At 31.4% G+C, this 15,090-nt stretch overlaps 1 protein-coding gene across 1 annotated transcript; it reads left to right on the forward strand.

The window, feature by feature from the left end:
• Positions 1-3,721: 3,721 nt before the first annotated feature.
• Positions 3,722-9,049, forward strand: LOC130949673 (putative E3 ubiquitin-protein ligase XBAT34). Its single transcript, XM_057878328.1, has 9 exons — positions 3,722-4,040; positions 4,252-4,366; positions 4,762-4,842; positions 4,983-5,071; positions 5,184-5,275; positions 5,511-5,592; positions 5,806-5,908; positions 6,355-6,440; positions 7,934-9,049. Exons 1-9 carry the CDS (start codon positions 3,939-3,941, stop codon positions 8,561-8,563), a joined length of 1,380 nt encoding a protein of 459 aa, XP_057734311.1. The 5' UTR covers positions 3,722-3,938; the 3' UTR covers positions 8,564-9,049.
• Positions 9,050-15,090: the final 6,041 nt, after the last annotated feature.

The raw sequence follows: 15,090 nt of genomic DNA on the forward strand, positions 1-15,090 counted from the left end.
TTTTTATTACTTAATTATTAAAATTTAAAAATATGAGATAAAATATATTGTTGAATTATTAGATTTAAAAACTAGATTAAGTAAATTAAATTGACGACTAAATAATAACAAAAATAATAAATTTTGATGATCTCTAACAATAACATTTCTTATAAGAGGAGTGCTACACATACAAGTCATTTGGTTTACAAGTCATACAAGTTGAAAGAAACTTAGCAAAAAGCATGCTAACCCATATATGATTTTCATGGCGTGCTTCGCGTTCCTCCTTCTCCTTTTCCTCTTCCTTCTTCTTCTCCTTCTTCTTCTCATACTCTTCTTCTTCTTCCTCCATGAAAACGAGTTTCTTGCCAAATTTGTTCGATCTCCTTCGTGCGTTCTCTCTTTATCTTTTCATTCGTTGTTTTATCTGCGTTTATCACTGGTATTCTTGCTTCATTTTTTTCGATTTTCATGGTTTCTGAAATCAAGCTTTGAAATCGTTTTGAAGATAATAAAACTTCAGAAATACACCCAAACGATTACAGGAATACACCCAACCGATTACAAAAATACACTACTCAAACGGTTACAGGAATTCATCCAAATGATTATAGAAATACACCCAAAGGATTACAGAAATACACCCAAAAGATTACAGAAATACACCCAAAGAATTTAAAAAATACACCCAAAATTCGTTGAAGTACATCTTATGCATAATTTAGAACTCTTCCTCTTTCTCCTCCTCATCTTCTGCTGCTTCTTTTTCTTCATTTTCTTATATCATATTCTCATAATTTTTTTTGGGAGAAAAAAAATCAAATAAAGAAGAAAAAAATGCATAATGTTGCAAAATCAAAAGAAGAACGAGGAAAAACACGACGATAAAGATGAAACACTTCAAAAAAGAAGGAGAAGAAAAAGAGGAGGCATGGAGAAAGAAAAAGAAGAAGAAATAAATGACTTGTATGGAAAACACTTGTATGTGGAGAATTCCTCTTCTCATAAATAATTATCATTAGACAATTACTCGTGTATTTTTTAAAAATTAGAAGATAAATTATCCTTTTTTGTATATTTTTTATATAATAAAATTTAATTGTATACGTATTTAACGTGTAAATAAATATGATTATGTATTTTAGGATAAAGCTCTACATCCAAACAAAATACTTAAACAAGTCTAACCAAGTTGTTATAACAACTTTTTAAATCACGCGCCTTCTTCTCCTTCTCCTTCTTCGTTTCCTTCTCCTTCTCCTCCTCCTCGTATTTCTTCTTCTTTTTCTTCTTTTTCTTCTCCTTCCGAATTCGCACAGGTTCTTCTTCTTCCCTTCTTCTCCTCCTCCTCTTCCTCCTCCTCCTTCTTATTCTTCTTCCAAATTCGCCCACGCAAGTTCTTCTTCTTCCCTCCTCCTTCTCTTCCTCCTCCTTGCCCAATGTTGCGTCTTCTTCTTTTTCTTTTCCTTTTTCGTTATCGTCATCACCAATAACACCAACATTTTGCTAACATCTTTATTAGTTCTGATTTTTCTGATGCCATCATTAAATAATTTTGGTTCATTTCATAGTTTATTCCGGTCTATTGTGTGTTAATTGAGGTTCACTTGATGCTACTAATAAGTATTGACCAAATTTTTTATTCTTTAAGTAATTTTTTAACTGTTTGTTCAAATCTGAATCGAATTCAATTCATTTGTGAATTGAGTTAGGTAAACTTGATACTACTTTTAAGTATTCACCAAATCTGTTTGTGAATTCGGTTCATCTTTTAGTTTAATTGAGTTCATTTGTATGCAGAAATAAATTGAAATGTGATTTTCTTGTTGATTGAATGTTTATCACTTTTTGTTCAAATCTGAACCGAATTTGGTTCATTTGTGAATTGAGTTAGATTCAGTTGATACTACTTTTAACTATTCACCAAATTCGGTTCATTTTTGGATCCAAATGAACCTTAATTGAAAGGAGGAAAAGAAAAAATACAGCAATAACAGCAACAATAAAAAAATGACGATTGAGAGAAAACACGCGAAGAAGAAGAAGAATGAATGCGAAAAAGAAGAAGAAGGAAGGCAAAGAAGAAGAAGAAGAAGGAATGCAAAGACAAAGAAAGAGGAAAGCGGAGAAAAAGAAGGAGAACGCGAAGACGAAGATGGAAACTAAAGAAGCGTTATTGAAACACGCATGTATACACGAGGGTATAATAAAAGTAGTTTTTATTGAGTTTGGACCTACTTGATTGGACTTGGATACAAAAATGCTTGGATATGTAATTAGGCTATTTATTACTTTATTTTATTTGGATGTAGATGAGTTTGAAGAGTTAAGTGTCGAAGTAGTCCCTTAAATTGCACTCGAGTCTCAAAGTGGTCCCTGAAGTTAATAGTTACCCAATTTCATCCTCGAACTTGCACTCCGAAACTCATACTAGTTCGTAAGATATTTTCCGTCCATCAGATTATCGGAACACTAAACCAACGTCGTTTTGTATTTATAAAAAAAAACACTTCCCCTCCCTCTCCCTCTCTCTTTCTGTCTTTCCCTTCTCATTTTTCTTCTTTCCCCCTTATTCTTTGTTCCTTGGCTTCTGTGTTTTGAACCACCGGTGCAACCCATAGGACCACCGAAGCTAGTCCCTTTTCTCCACAAGCTCACTGCCGGCTGCCACCACCCTAGCGCTACCAATTCAGACCGCCGCGACGTCTCCCTTTGTCGTTCCTTCCCAAGCCGCTAGCTACCAGCCACTAGCAACCCCAGAGACCACCCCACAACTTCTTTTTCTTCCCTCTTCTTCTTATTCTTCTTCTCCTTGTTTTTCTCCTTCTCTTCGTGCAAGACTAGCCACCGCTGCCATCACTATGCGCTGCTGGCTTGCCCCTTCCCTTCAGCCTCATCATCACTTACACAACACAACCCCCAATCTCTCCCTCCAGCTCGCCAATCTCTCACTGATGCAGAGAAATAACAGAACAGAAGATAGCCCTTGTTCTTTCTCTTTCTAACAACAACATGGTACAAGTCCAAAAAGTTTATCATTCTTTTTTATCTTTTTCTTTGCATGTTTGATGCAGAAAACAAGAAGCCTAAGAAGTGGAAAGTGGTTCTAAAAGGTGAAAGATGCATACTTTGGTGAAAAGGGAAGAGAAGTTGAGACGGGCATTGGTGGGTGGCTAGAGAGGGATGTCGGAGATGAGAGGAAAAGGGATAGTGAGCATTGGGTAAGGGAAAGGGGAGGGAGATGCTCTGTTTTTTTTTTTTAATACAAAACAACGTCGTTTCAGTGTTTCGATTAATGAAAAGTGTCTTAGGAACTAGTATGAATTCTAAAGTACAAGTTCGAAGATGAAATTAAGTAACTATTAATTTTAGGAATTATTTTAAGACTCAAGTGTAACTTCAAAAACTACTTTAAAATTTCACTCGAATTTGAATGGAAGATTAAACTCTACATAATTTATTATATTATTTCTATACTCTTTATGGTTATAATTTGAAAAATACTTGCCTGATTTTAAAATGTGTTCCAAAAGTTTATTTTATCCCAACTTTACGCATATGTTGGATTAGTTAAATGTATAATAATTTGATTTGATGGATTAAAATATACAAAATAAATCTATTAATAATTTATATTCTAATCTCAAAAGATTAGTATAATAGTTCACCAAAAAAAAAAAAAAAAGATTAGTATAACGGTTGCCGTAAAGTTATTTCCTCACTCTTATCTCATCCCCTTTCCCCGTTATCATCTTTTATTTTTTCTCATTTTATCAATCAATTTTGACCTTTTCCAGGAAAGTTCAAAATTTTCCTGGAAAACCCTCTCGTTCATTTGAAGCCCATTTTCCCTAAACCTATGAACCCCACTTCATAATTCCTATAAAGTCTACATCAACAGGAAGGGGAAAAAATAATAAGTAATCCAATTTTGGTTCTAAGGTCGTGCTTGTATCATGGGGCAAGGGCAGTCCAAGAGCGAATTGCTCTATCAGCAGGTCAGTTATGGGAACATAGAAGTAATCAAAGCCCTTCACAGAGATGGTGCAGGCCTCGAGGTAATGAAGCTTTGCCAAAATTGACCCTAAAATGTGATTTTTCTTCTTCTTAGTTTTGTTATTGTGGGTGTGATCAAGAGGATCATGATGATGATAGTGATGATGAAGATGATGATTATTTGGATTGGATCAATTTGGATTTTGTTGTTGGTTTTGATTTTTTTTTCCTTTTATTTGTTTATATTCCTGGGTTGAATTTTTAATTATGCAGTGGATAGACAGAGAAGGAAAAACCCCCTTGATTGTTGCATGCATGAATCCTGAGCTTTATAATGTTGCCAAAACTTTGATAGAACTTGGAGCCAATGTCAATGCATACCGTCCAGGTATTGAATTTTTATCTTATTTATTTTAATGATTTCATTGTTTAGCTTCTTGGGAAATTATGTTGAGTGCTATCAATTGAATTTGTTTATTATAATTTGAAAGAAGCTGGAACATTGTGGTGAATTGCTACTGAACAAAATTCTTGAGGTTTTGTAGCAAAATTGAAACTTAAAAAAAAAAATTATAATGAAGCCTAGGGTCATTTGTTATGTAGTTTTGGATACTACTGCACCTGTATAGGTTTCGTAGTTGAGAATTTGACATGGTTGGTTGTCTCTACTGAATACTGAATGCTTAACTTCTCTTACCAAAGTGTAGTAATGGAAGTAGAAAACTGAACTTGATTTATGTTTTTCTTGACTTGCTTCAACGGTTGGTTTCAACTATTGTAAAGGTCGTCATGCGGGGACTCCATTGCATCATGCTGCTAAACGGGGGCTTGAAAGTATTGTTAAGTTACTTCTTTTGCATGGAGGTATGTTCAAGTGTCTACATATGTCAGCAAATTTTTTATTATTCCCTTTAGCTTGAATCTTTGGAACTCCAGAAAGTGTTACTTAATATTTTTATTGTTAAGTATATATTTATATGGGGTTTACTATTTCAACCTTTCAGCAAATCCTTTGATCTTGAATGATGATTGTCAAACTGCTCTTGAGGTCGCCAGGGCCAAAGGACACAGCAATGTTGTTAGGGCAATTGAGGTACATATGAATTTTTCATTATGTTGCTATATGAAGTTGAATGCACTGACTATTTTATTTTTTCTTCTATTTATCACCATATCTGTGCCATTAATGATTATCGTTTCTGCAGAGTCATCTATGCTTGTTCTGTGGTTGGATGCGAGAATTTCATGGACCTGGCTTTCTAGAAGTAGTAGCTCCTCAGTTGGTATCTAGAAGAGTGTGAGTATCATGTGATATATCATATATTTTTCATGCGGCCTTCTATCTGTACCATTTTCTGGTTATCCTTTCAAGATTTATTGCTAGATGGCTGGGCTTGCAATCTCATAACTAGCAATTTGTTTCCGTCGCTTATAAATAACTGTAAAAAAAAAATCAAATAAAGTAGTTTTTAAATTTGTCATATAGTAAAATATTTGTGATCTTGTTATTGATTAATTAAAGTTCTTTGCAGTTGGGTGGTTGTTTTACCAGTTGGCTCCCGCAATCCTACCAGACCTTACAAGTTGGAGCTTGCTTTATATTCTACTTTGCAGGTATTCCATGGACAATGTATCATCATCTCTCTTCCTTCACGCATTCACAGACAGAAGACAACAGTTTCATGTTTTATTACAAGAAAGAATGTTTGAAATATTAAAATTAACACATAAGACTTGAGTTGGTGCTTTTTCTTCTTTGGATATTTTTCCCCTGTTGTTCACCTTGGACATACTTGAGTTTTTCAATTGCTGTAACTAAATGAGCAGGATGGACAACCACGAACACTAATTCCTCTGTGGAGGGCCAATTTAGAAGAACCAAAGCTTCACCAGTCTGACCCATCCGTGACAATTGCTGATATGACTTCCCGTAATCTCCTATACTGGGTCCTTTTTTTGTTTGTCACCCATTCCTTTTCACAATTACATTTTGAGATATACATTTGTTGCTAATATTACTAAAAATGCATTAGACACACATCATATTTAAGAGTGGAAAAAAAAAAGTGGACATGGTCACAAGGACAAGGTATTTAGAAACTTCAATCTATATTTCTGACTGAATATTAAACTTCGGCCGTGAGTTTTATTTGTTTTTAAAACATATATCTGCATTATAATATTATTATACCTTTGAAACTTGTACAACCAGGAGTGAAGATTGAAAAATGAAGCCAACTTTGCTTCTATTTTAATGCGGATCATTGAACTTCACTTGCATCATTCCCTGGCATCTGTTTTGCTTTTTCGTACAGATATCCTTCCTTACTTCTTAAGAGGCTTTTCCATTATTTTGATTTGTCTGCATATTTCTAGGAACACGGGTTAAACTTGCACCTGCAAAAGAGAATGACAGGCACCAACTCGCATTGTTTTCTAATGCTTGCAAAGGGATTCCACAGGTATGCCAAATGCCACATGATATGTATGCTGGTGTTATTCTGTTCGTGTTATGCTTCACATAAAGTGCAACTGTAGATCACAGGTTTTCTTTTGACTTTTTCTTTGAAGATATATATTGCACTTAATAATAGTTGATACATAAGTACATAACTTAAATCCAAAGGAGGAGTGTTTAGTGTTTTAGAAGAAACTCATTAAGATGAAAAGAAAAATTCCAGGGTATTTGAAGGATAAGAAATCAATGAAGAAAAAGATAATCACCAATGGTTCAAAACTGCCTAATCCATAAACCCAAAATCTTTCAGGATACCTCTTTAAAGAGATCTTGCTTAAGATGAGAGAGAAGCCGAATGTGTAATGGTATTGATACCCTAAACCAGCTGTTGTTCCAACGAAGCCATTTTAAACTATACAATATGAGAGCTAAGCTCCGACTCTATATACTTGAGTATAGCTTAGATTGCACATTGCTACGAAATTTAACCCATTCACTTTAAATCAACACTTAACAAACTTATCATTGATATTGGTACAAGGAACAAGTGACACCTGACCTTCACCAAGGTTACCAAACCAAAGCTCCAAAAAGGAACTAAATTAAACATCATAAGAAAATATGAGGAATCACACTGAGAAAGGGCCAAGCATTACACACACATTTTAGGAGATGGGGCTTTGTGTGTTCATCTAGTCTGGCTACAATCCTGCAACAGGTTATTCGTATTCCCTCATAGTCTAAATAGAAGACTCGGCCTAATAGACTTTCAAAGGGGATTATCAAGAGAGAATATAGTCGTATTCAAATCCGACAAATGAGTTAAGAATTTGAAAAAGGAGTTGCTCGTAATCAGCCCCGCAGAGTCAAGAGACCAGTTGTATGATAAAAATTGGCAGCCTTGTGTTGCTGAAATTTTGGGTATAAATACAGCTTATAAATTAGCAAATAGTTTGATTTGTAATTGTGCTTCTGTTATAAAAGAGGAGTGTAAATCTCGTTTTTAACATTGTTATTAAAACCACTTGTATTTTTTAATCATTTCAGTTGTCAAAGACTTGCATCTATCCGATGAAATGTGATGTTTTATGGGCATTATTTCCGTCAGATTTGTAGTTTTAGATTTCAGTGCAGTGATGCAAATCATTTTCCAGAAAAGCATAGGACATTGCCTGATTCTCTTCAAGAACATTTGCGTAGTTTGTTCTGCCTGTGGCAAATGATGTTGATTGTAGTACCAATTCATATGTTAATAGCATATACTACCACTGTTTTATTCGTGAAGTACATGTTTCTGTATCTGGTTTTGTAATTGTTCCTTTTCAAAATGGTAAAATGCAATAGGTTCTGATTCTTCTCTTATATTTCACTTTAATTCTTCTGCAACTTAGAAAATGTTTATAAAGATTTTTCAAATGATCATTCTCCTGATGCATAATTCCCATGTTAACTTTGTGATGATCTAATCTCTCTTTTTTTTTTCTTTTCTTTTTTCAGGCAAGTCCGGCATTTTTGCAAAGTAATGTGCCTCCGGCCACAGCACCACCATCTACAGAAGGCGAAGGCGAAGACGCAGAGCTGGCTATGGCCATCAGTGCATCTCTTCAGCAGGCCATTCAGGAGAGACCACCTTTTCCAGCTGCCCAACCAAACTTCGAAGCAAGCTCTTCAAGCAGCAGTGCAAACAGAAGCAAACTTGGTTTTCTAGGCACCCAAAATCCAAACACAAGTGAAAGCGAGCCTGTACAGGAAGTCCATGAAAATGCCTCTGCTGGACATGCTGCCAGCAGTCTTGATTTCGATCCATCAGCTCCACCAGCCCCTCCAGCTACCGATGATGATATTCCGGTGGACGGCCCCATTCAATACCCTTCAATTGACATAAGCCCTGTGGACATGTCATCGCCAGTTGTTGAGAACCTACCGAAAGATGAAGAAGGAAAACATGCCGGAGGAAGCGGCTCATCATGTGTGATATGTCTGGATGCACCGGCAGAGGGGGCATGCATACCATGTGGTCACGTGGCCGGATGCATGTCGTGCTTGAATGAGGTCAAGACAAAGAAATGGGGTTGCCCGGTGTGTCGAGCGAAAATAGACCAGGTCATAAAGCTGTACCATGTTTGATACAAGCATGCAATGTTTCTCTGATGAAAAAAGTGGAAAATGCACATTCAGTTTGAAAATTTGCTTGGAGCTAGAACTGAAAATGACAAACAGAAAAGAAAATGTTAGATAGAAAGTAAACAGGGAGGGGGACCAGGGTCCACATCCACATGGGACTTTGTTTGCATATAAGATTGCTTTCAATTCAATGGATTTGTTGGGTTAAATTTTTTACTCTTGGTATCTCAAATGTGAAAGTGAAACTTAGTGGAAGTTACAGGGTCTAAAAATACACTACTTTGATTTACATGTGAGAGTGAAAAATGTTTGTATAGTGATCTTCAGGATTCCTGGGATTTGTAGCATATTTATTTCTTCACTGGTTAGGTTTCTGTTGCATTCTTCTTCTATGCCTTCTTTTTCCAAGCCCCCCCTCTCTTTCTTGAAAGATTCTGAAATGAACTTCAGAAAATGGGATAAGAAAATAAAATAAAATTATTCTGTTAATTTTTGTATTTTTTTTATTTGTAATTAAGTTTTTATATTTTAAAAGTTTTTAATTGGATTTTTACATCTCTTTAAATTTATAATTAGATAATTTTGAACAGTTAATATTACAAAAATGTTTTCATTCGTTTCACACTATTAGCAAATATGTCTTAATATATTTTGTTAAGTTAAACATTTTTGGAATGATAAAGATGTAAATATAAATTTAGAATTAGTGTAGGAATTTAATTAATTTTTTTAAAATATAAAAATTTATTTATAAATTTAATAAAAATATAAGAATGAAGAGAATAATTTAACTTAAAAAAATTAAGTAGGGGGGCATATTTGAAATGGGTTGAAATGTTGAATCATGTGAAAATGACAACTTGCACATTTATTAAGTAAAAAATAAATGGAGTAAGCAACTTGCTTGTTGAGAAAAAGCCGATTCCAAAATGATTGTAGCGATGGGAGTAGATTCGTTTCTGTAAAAGATTTCACATCACTTTATTATATAATTTTTTCACTTTTGATTAGTGGGATTTATTATTTATATCTGTTTTTATTTTTTTTAATTTAATGAAAAAAAAAAGACAAAAAAATAGGCTTCTGTGGATTTTTATACCAGAGAATCATTATTTCTCTCGTGGAGTCGTGGTGATGAAGTGCTTAAAGGACATCAATTCATAAGTCATTCTAGCAAAACAAATTTATGCGCAAATGTGTGCATATATATTCCAGGATCTAGTGGAATTTAATCTTATATTGTGAGTATAATGTTTCTAAAAAAATGTTATATATATAATATTGAACGTCAACTATTAAAGTAGTTATTATAATATTTTTAATATATATTTATAAAAAAATACTCTTTATCCTAATAAGATGTCTAAATAATATAATTTCCTCCTCTATTTCTAAAATATATACTCTTATTTTTATAAAATTAAAATAACATACACTGTAATTTATTTAACCAAAATACCGCTTCAATAATTATTATAGTTATATATAATTCTGTGATACTTATTTGGTTGGTTCAAAATAATAATAATAATAATAATAATAATAATAATAATAATAATAATTAGTGTAGGCAGTACAACTTGCATCTGCGGTCCAACTCATTTTAATCTGGTCGGAGTGTATTGACAACTCTAGTTTAGATGCTTAGTCAATCCTACCATTTAATCTGTACCCTTAATTTATCATAAAATTACTTTTTTAAAACATTTAAATTAATAAAAGAATAATATAAATTATTATATTTTTAATACGCTTTTTAAATAAGTTTTTTTTTTTGCATAATTTTTTTTATTTGTCTTATATTTTTTTTTCTTTTGAAGTTCACTAAGGATTAAATTTTAGATTTTTCGAACACAAAACTTTGATATTATATCATGAAACTACTTTTTCTAAAAACTTAAATCTAGGGTTGGCAATGGGTAGGGTAGAGTAGGGTTACCCTAACCCTACCCGCGGGTTGAAAATTTCATTAAAACTCTATCCTATCCTATCTGCGGGTTGAGAATCTCTCAACCCTAACCTTACCCGCACCCTAAAATTCTAAATCCTACTCTACCCGTAGAAATATCAATTTTTTAAAGTAAATAGAAAATTCAATTATTTCGAATTTTATACGTATTAATAACATAAAAAATAAAAAACTAATGCTCTAAATTACTAAATTAACTAGCTAATTTAGTGGTTGTTCACTTATTATAAGTCATTACATAAGAGAGGCTGTGGGTTTAACTTTCACTTCCTTCACTATATAGAGAAATTTTTATAAAATATGTATTATATATGAGGTGCGGGTAGGGTAGAGTAGGGTACACCTTAAACCCGTACCCTACCCTACCCGCAGGCATATTCGGATCGTACCCTACCCTATCCGCTGCGGGTAGGATAACCTACCCTACCCGAACGGATTGGATCGGGTTGGATACCCGCGGGTAGGGTATGAATTGCCAGCCCTACTTAAATCAATAGGAGAAGGTAACACGAATAGTTATATCTTTAATATAATTTATAATGTTTTGCACAAGTACTTAGCGTCGCTAAATTAATAATTTAATTGGATAATAGAAAATCTATAATGTTTGATATTATAAAATATAGAATTAAATGTGTTTTAGTGAAAATAGATTTGTTTTTGTGAATCGGATCATGTACAATCAGGTTGCATTATTAAGAGATATTTAGGATGCGAATAAGATTCAAATTGAAAAAATTTAAAATGTGTATAAAATTGTAGGAGAATTTAAATTCTATCCTATCATACTTGTTAGCACATTTAATTAATAACAAACTAAATATGTGCTGCAAATAAGATTAAAAGTGAATTGAGTTAAATCGAACTAGATCAAGTTTAAATTTGGCTAACAAAAATTAAGCTTAATTTATGGTTCGACTCATTAATAATCGAGTCTATTTCTTAAGTTTAAGTTTGACTCACCAAAAATTTAGGATTTGAATCCTCTAAAGTTTGAATTTCACTTTAGAGAGTAAAGTGTGATCTCTCACCATTTATTTTATAGGTGGGGCTAAGAATAAATATGAGAGAGAAACCATTCAACGGTAGAAGATCACACTTTAGCCTCTAAAGTAAAAATTCAAAATTTAGAGGATTCAAATCCAAAATTTATGAGCTGGTTTGAACTCCCAAACTGACTCAAATAATATGAACATAATTTATAATTCTATATCAATATATAAATTATAATTTATATATATTTAAAATATTAAAATATATAAATATTTTATATTATTTATCTATTGATTATAAATTTTTATTTATATCATACATTAAAATTATATATAAAAAATGACTATAAAATTTTAAATAATTAAGAACATTATATATAAATGCGCTTTTTTTATTCTGTTTACAAGCTAATGAACTGAGTTTATCAAAATCTAAACTTGACTTATTTAATTTATGAGCTCAATTCTAAGGTTAAATTCAGCTTACTAACTCACGAATTTAATTTATAAAACTATTAAAGAATAGAATTCGAACTATCTTATAAACTGACTTAACTTGTTTTCAGCTCTAGTTGCAAAAGATTTTACAATGACATAATTTGCGTTGGAAGGCTAAACTTTTTTTTATTGAAGATCTATAAGTTGACTCATCCAAATTGTTAAGGAATCTGTGATTTCTATTTCCATTTTCTTGAACCATGCATCTCCTTTAATTATTGCAGGCATAATAAGTCCAAATAACAGCAAATAATACACGTCAATGAAATACTAAATTAATAATAAAATAGTAAGTAAGAAGCCTCTAAACTTCTCAATCATCGTACATCTTTCCCCTAACATAAATTTAACCTAGGACCTCCATTTTCAGTCACTCCTAGTCCTAGAGCGATGAACCATAATGAGTATAAAAGAGGAACTACGTGAAACACGTGAGCCAGGTCAAGTTATATCATCTTAATTCATTTTTTTAATGGGGACCAGGTTTTCATTTTCTCTTATATGTATTCATTAGCCATTGATTTTACAAAGTAAAAAAAGAAATAGCATTAGAATTTTGAAGGCAAAGAATAAATGGTTAGTTGTCAATTATATTGTCACATCACTTATATTTTCACCATATAACATGACTTTCTATTAAGGTCAATAACAAAATGATGTTAGACCTAATTTTGATAAAAATTTCTACCTTTTCTTTGTTTTTTTTTTTAATTCATTAAACATTAATCGCAGAGTTCATGCAAAGTATGCAAGGCTTTCAATGCCTTTCTTTCAAAAGTGTGTAGAATTTCAGATAAAGTTCTTGGCATCCCAAATACAAGAACTCTACATGTAGTAGTTATATTGCTCATTTATATAATATAGTAGTTAGCCATGATTGCTCATATAAAAAATAAAACTATATCATCTTTTATTTATTTATTTATTTATATCGATATCATAACTGAATCATAAAAAAAAATGAATAATAATAAGACTTGAAGAATTGCAATTAGCTCGTTTAACACATTTTTTTTTTTTACTTTTAAATTCAAACTCAACCACTACTATAAAAAGTTAAAAACGACCAACTTATTATATAATAACTACTTAAGTAAACCTAGTGTTAGTCGTTATATATTACTTTATATCCTTATTGTTTTCTCTGAAGAAGCTTTAGAATTTTAATGAAATTAACATGTAGAAAGGTAAACTACCGACTGATATAAGTATAAAAATATTACCAAAAATTGTTATTGGATGAGATATAATCTGCATGTCAAATGTATCGCTCTATAAAGAGTAAGACCTGCATAGGTTTTATTCATACATGTTTTTGCCAGACTCTAAAGTAGAATTTATAGCCATTAAGAGAATCCACGCTGGTACCTTTTCAACGACTTGCGTGCCATTTTGTAGGGAAGGAAAAAAAAAGGTCCTAGTATATGTATAAAAATAATATTACATTATCAATAAATATTATTATTTTAATCAGTATTTAATTAATAATAATTGATATTTATAGTTATAGAAGTTTATACATAATCAATATATATTTTGTATTTATGTTTAATAGAATTTGTTAGAAAGCAGTCATTAGAACTTTTTAATATAAGAAATATTAAAAAATTATTATAATTTATTATTTTTAATTATTAAATAATTATTAATATTTAAAAGTGTAAGTTAAAATATGTTGTTGAATTAATAAACTAAAAAATTAAATTAATAACTAAAAATAATAATAAAAATAATAAATTTTAATAATCTTTTATTATTTTTCATTCCAAAATATAAGCTAATAATAAATAATATTTTGCGATCGATTTTTCCATTATTTTTTCCCTTCTTTAATATATTTTCATTTGTCTTACTCTTTAGTTTTCTTTTGCACGATGTTTATTCAAAATCTTTAATTTTTTATCTTTGCAAAAAATTATTTTTTTTATATAAAAGACAACGTGTAAAGTTGAAATTCTAAGTAAAATTTCTCCTCCGTTTTTCTCAAGCATCTTTTTGTACCCTTTTTAAATGTTTCGCTAAAACTGAATTTTTCCTTTATGAAAATTGGCCTTACAAGATGTATTTTATTACGATTCAATTAAGCATATGCGGCGGTTTAAAACCGCCAGCTATCCGGTTTTAGAACCACTGCGATCTGCTGAAAATCCTACTGTAGTGCATTGTGAATGTTTTCCCATTATTATGTAATTAATTTTTTTTTAATCAAGTTGAATTTATCTAATGGTTAGTTGGCTATTTTGTTTAAGTTTCGGAGATTTGAAGGCAAATTTTTAGGCTGTAATTGTTTACAGATACAGAATATTGAGACAAAGATATAAAAATACAAAATCGTGTTTGTCAAATAAGACATGAATAAAGGTATTATGTCCAAAAATTCTGAATTAGTGTATTTTATTTTCATCCTAACAAGAGACACAACTTATTTTTTATTTTTTTATTTTTGTTAATTTTTTTATAATTATATTTTTTATTATTGTATTTTTCTTTACAAATTTTTTGAATAAAAAATAAGAATAAATTAAACTTTTATAATTTGTTCTAGTTTATCACCAAACAAAATATAAGAACACTAATTTTTATGTCTTTATTTTTTGTATTTTATTTTTGATATTTTGTCTTGTTCTATCTCAAAACTAAATGCAGCTTTAGAATTCATATCTACAACGAATTAATTATTAATTTGGTTAGACTAAAAAATACCATAAAAAACAAAAAAAATCATTAATTTTTTCTATAAATGTGATCGTCTTTATATTCTTTTTAAAGAGAAAAATAGTATATATAAGGTTGCAGGTTCAAATTTTATCATTGTTATTAATATATACCACTAATTATCCGGCCTCATATATCAAAGAATTTAAGGGTTAATGGTCAAATTCGTTCCTGAAAGATCACACGATCTTTATTTTCATCTCCGAATGATTTTTTTAATCAAATTAGTCTCTGAAAGATAAGCTGTTAGTCAAATTAGTCCTTCCGTCAATTGAATAATGACGTATCACGTTAAGTGCCACGTGGCATGATGACGTGACACGCCACGTGGCAAGTTAGTAACACGTGGCACGCCA

This window comes from Arachis stenosperma, chromosome 9 (genome assembly GCF_014773155.1).
Source record: "Arachis stenosperma cultivar V10309 chromosome 9, arast.V10309.gnm1.PFL2, whole genome shotgun sequence".
NCBI classification, from domain to species: Eukaryota; Viridiplantae; Streptophyta; class Magnoliopsida; order Fabales; family Fabaceae; genus Arachis; species Arachis stenosperma.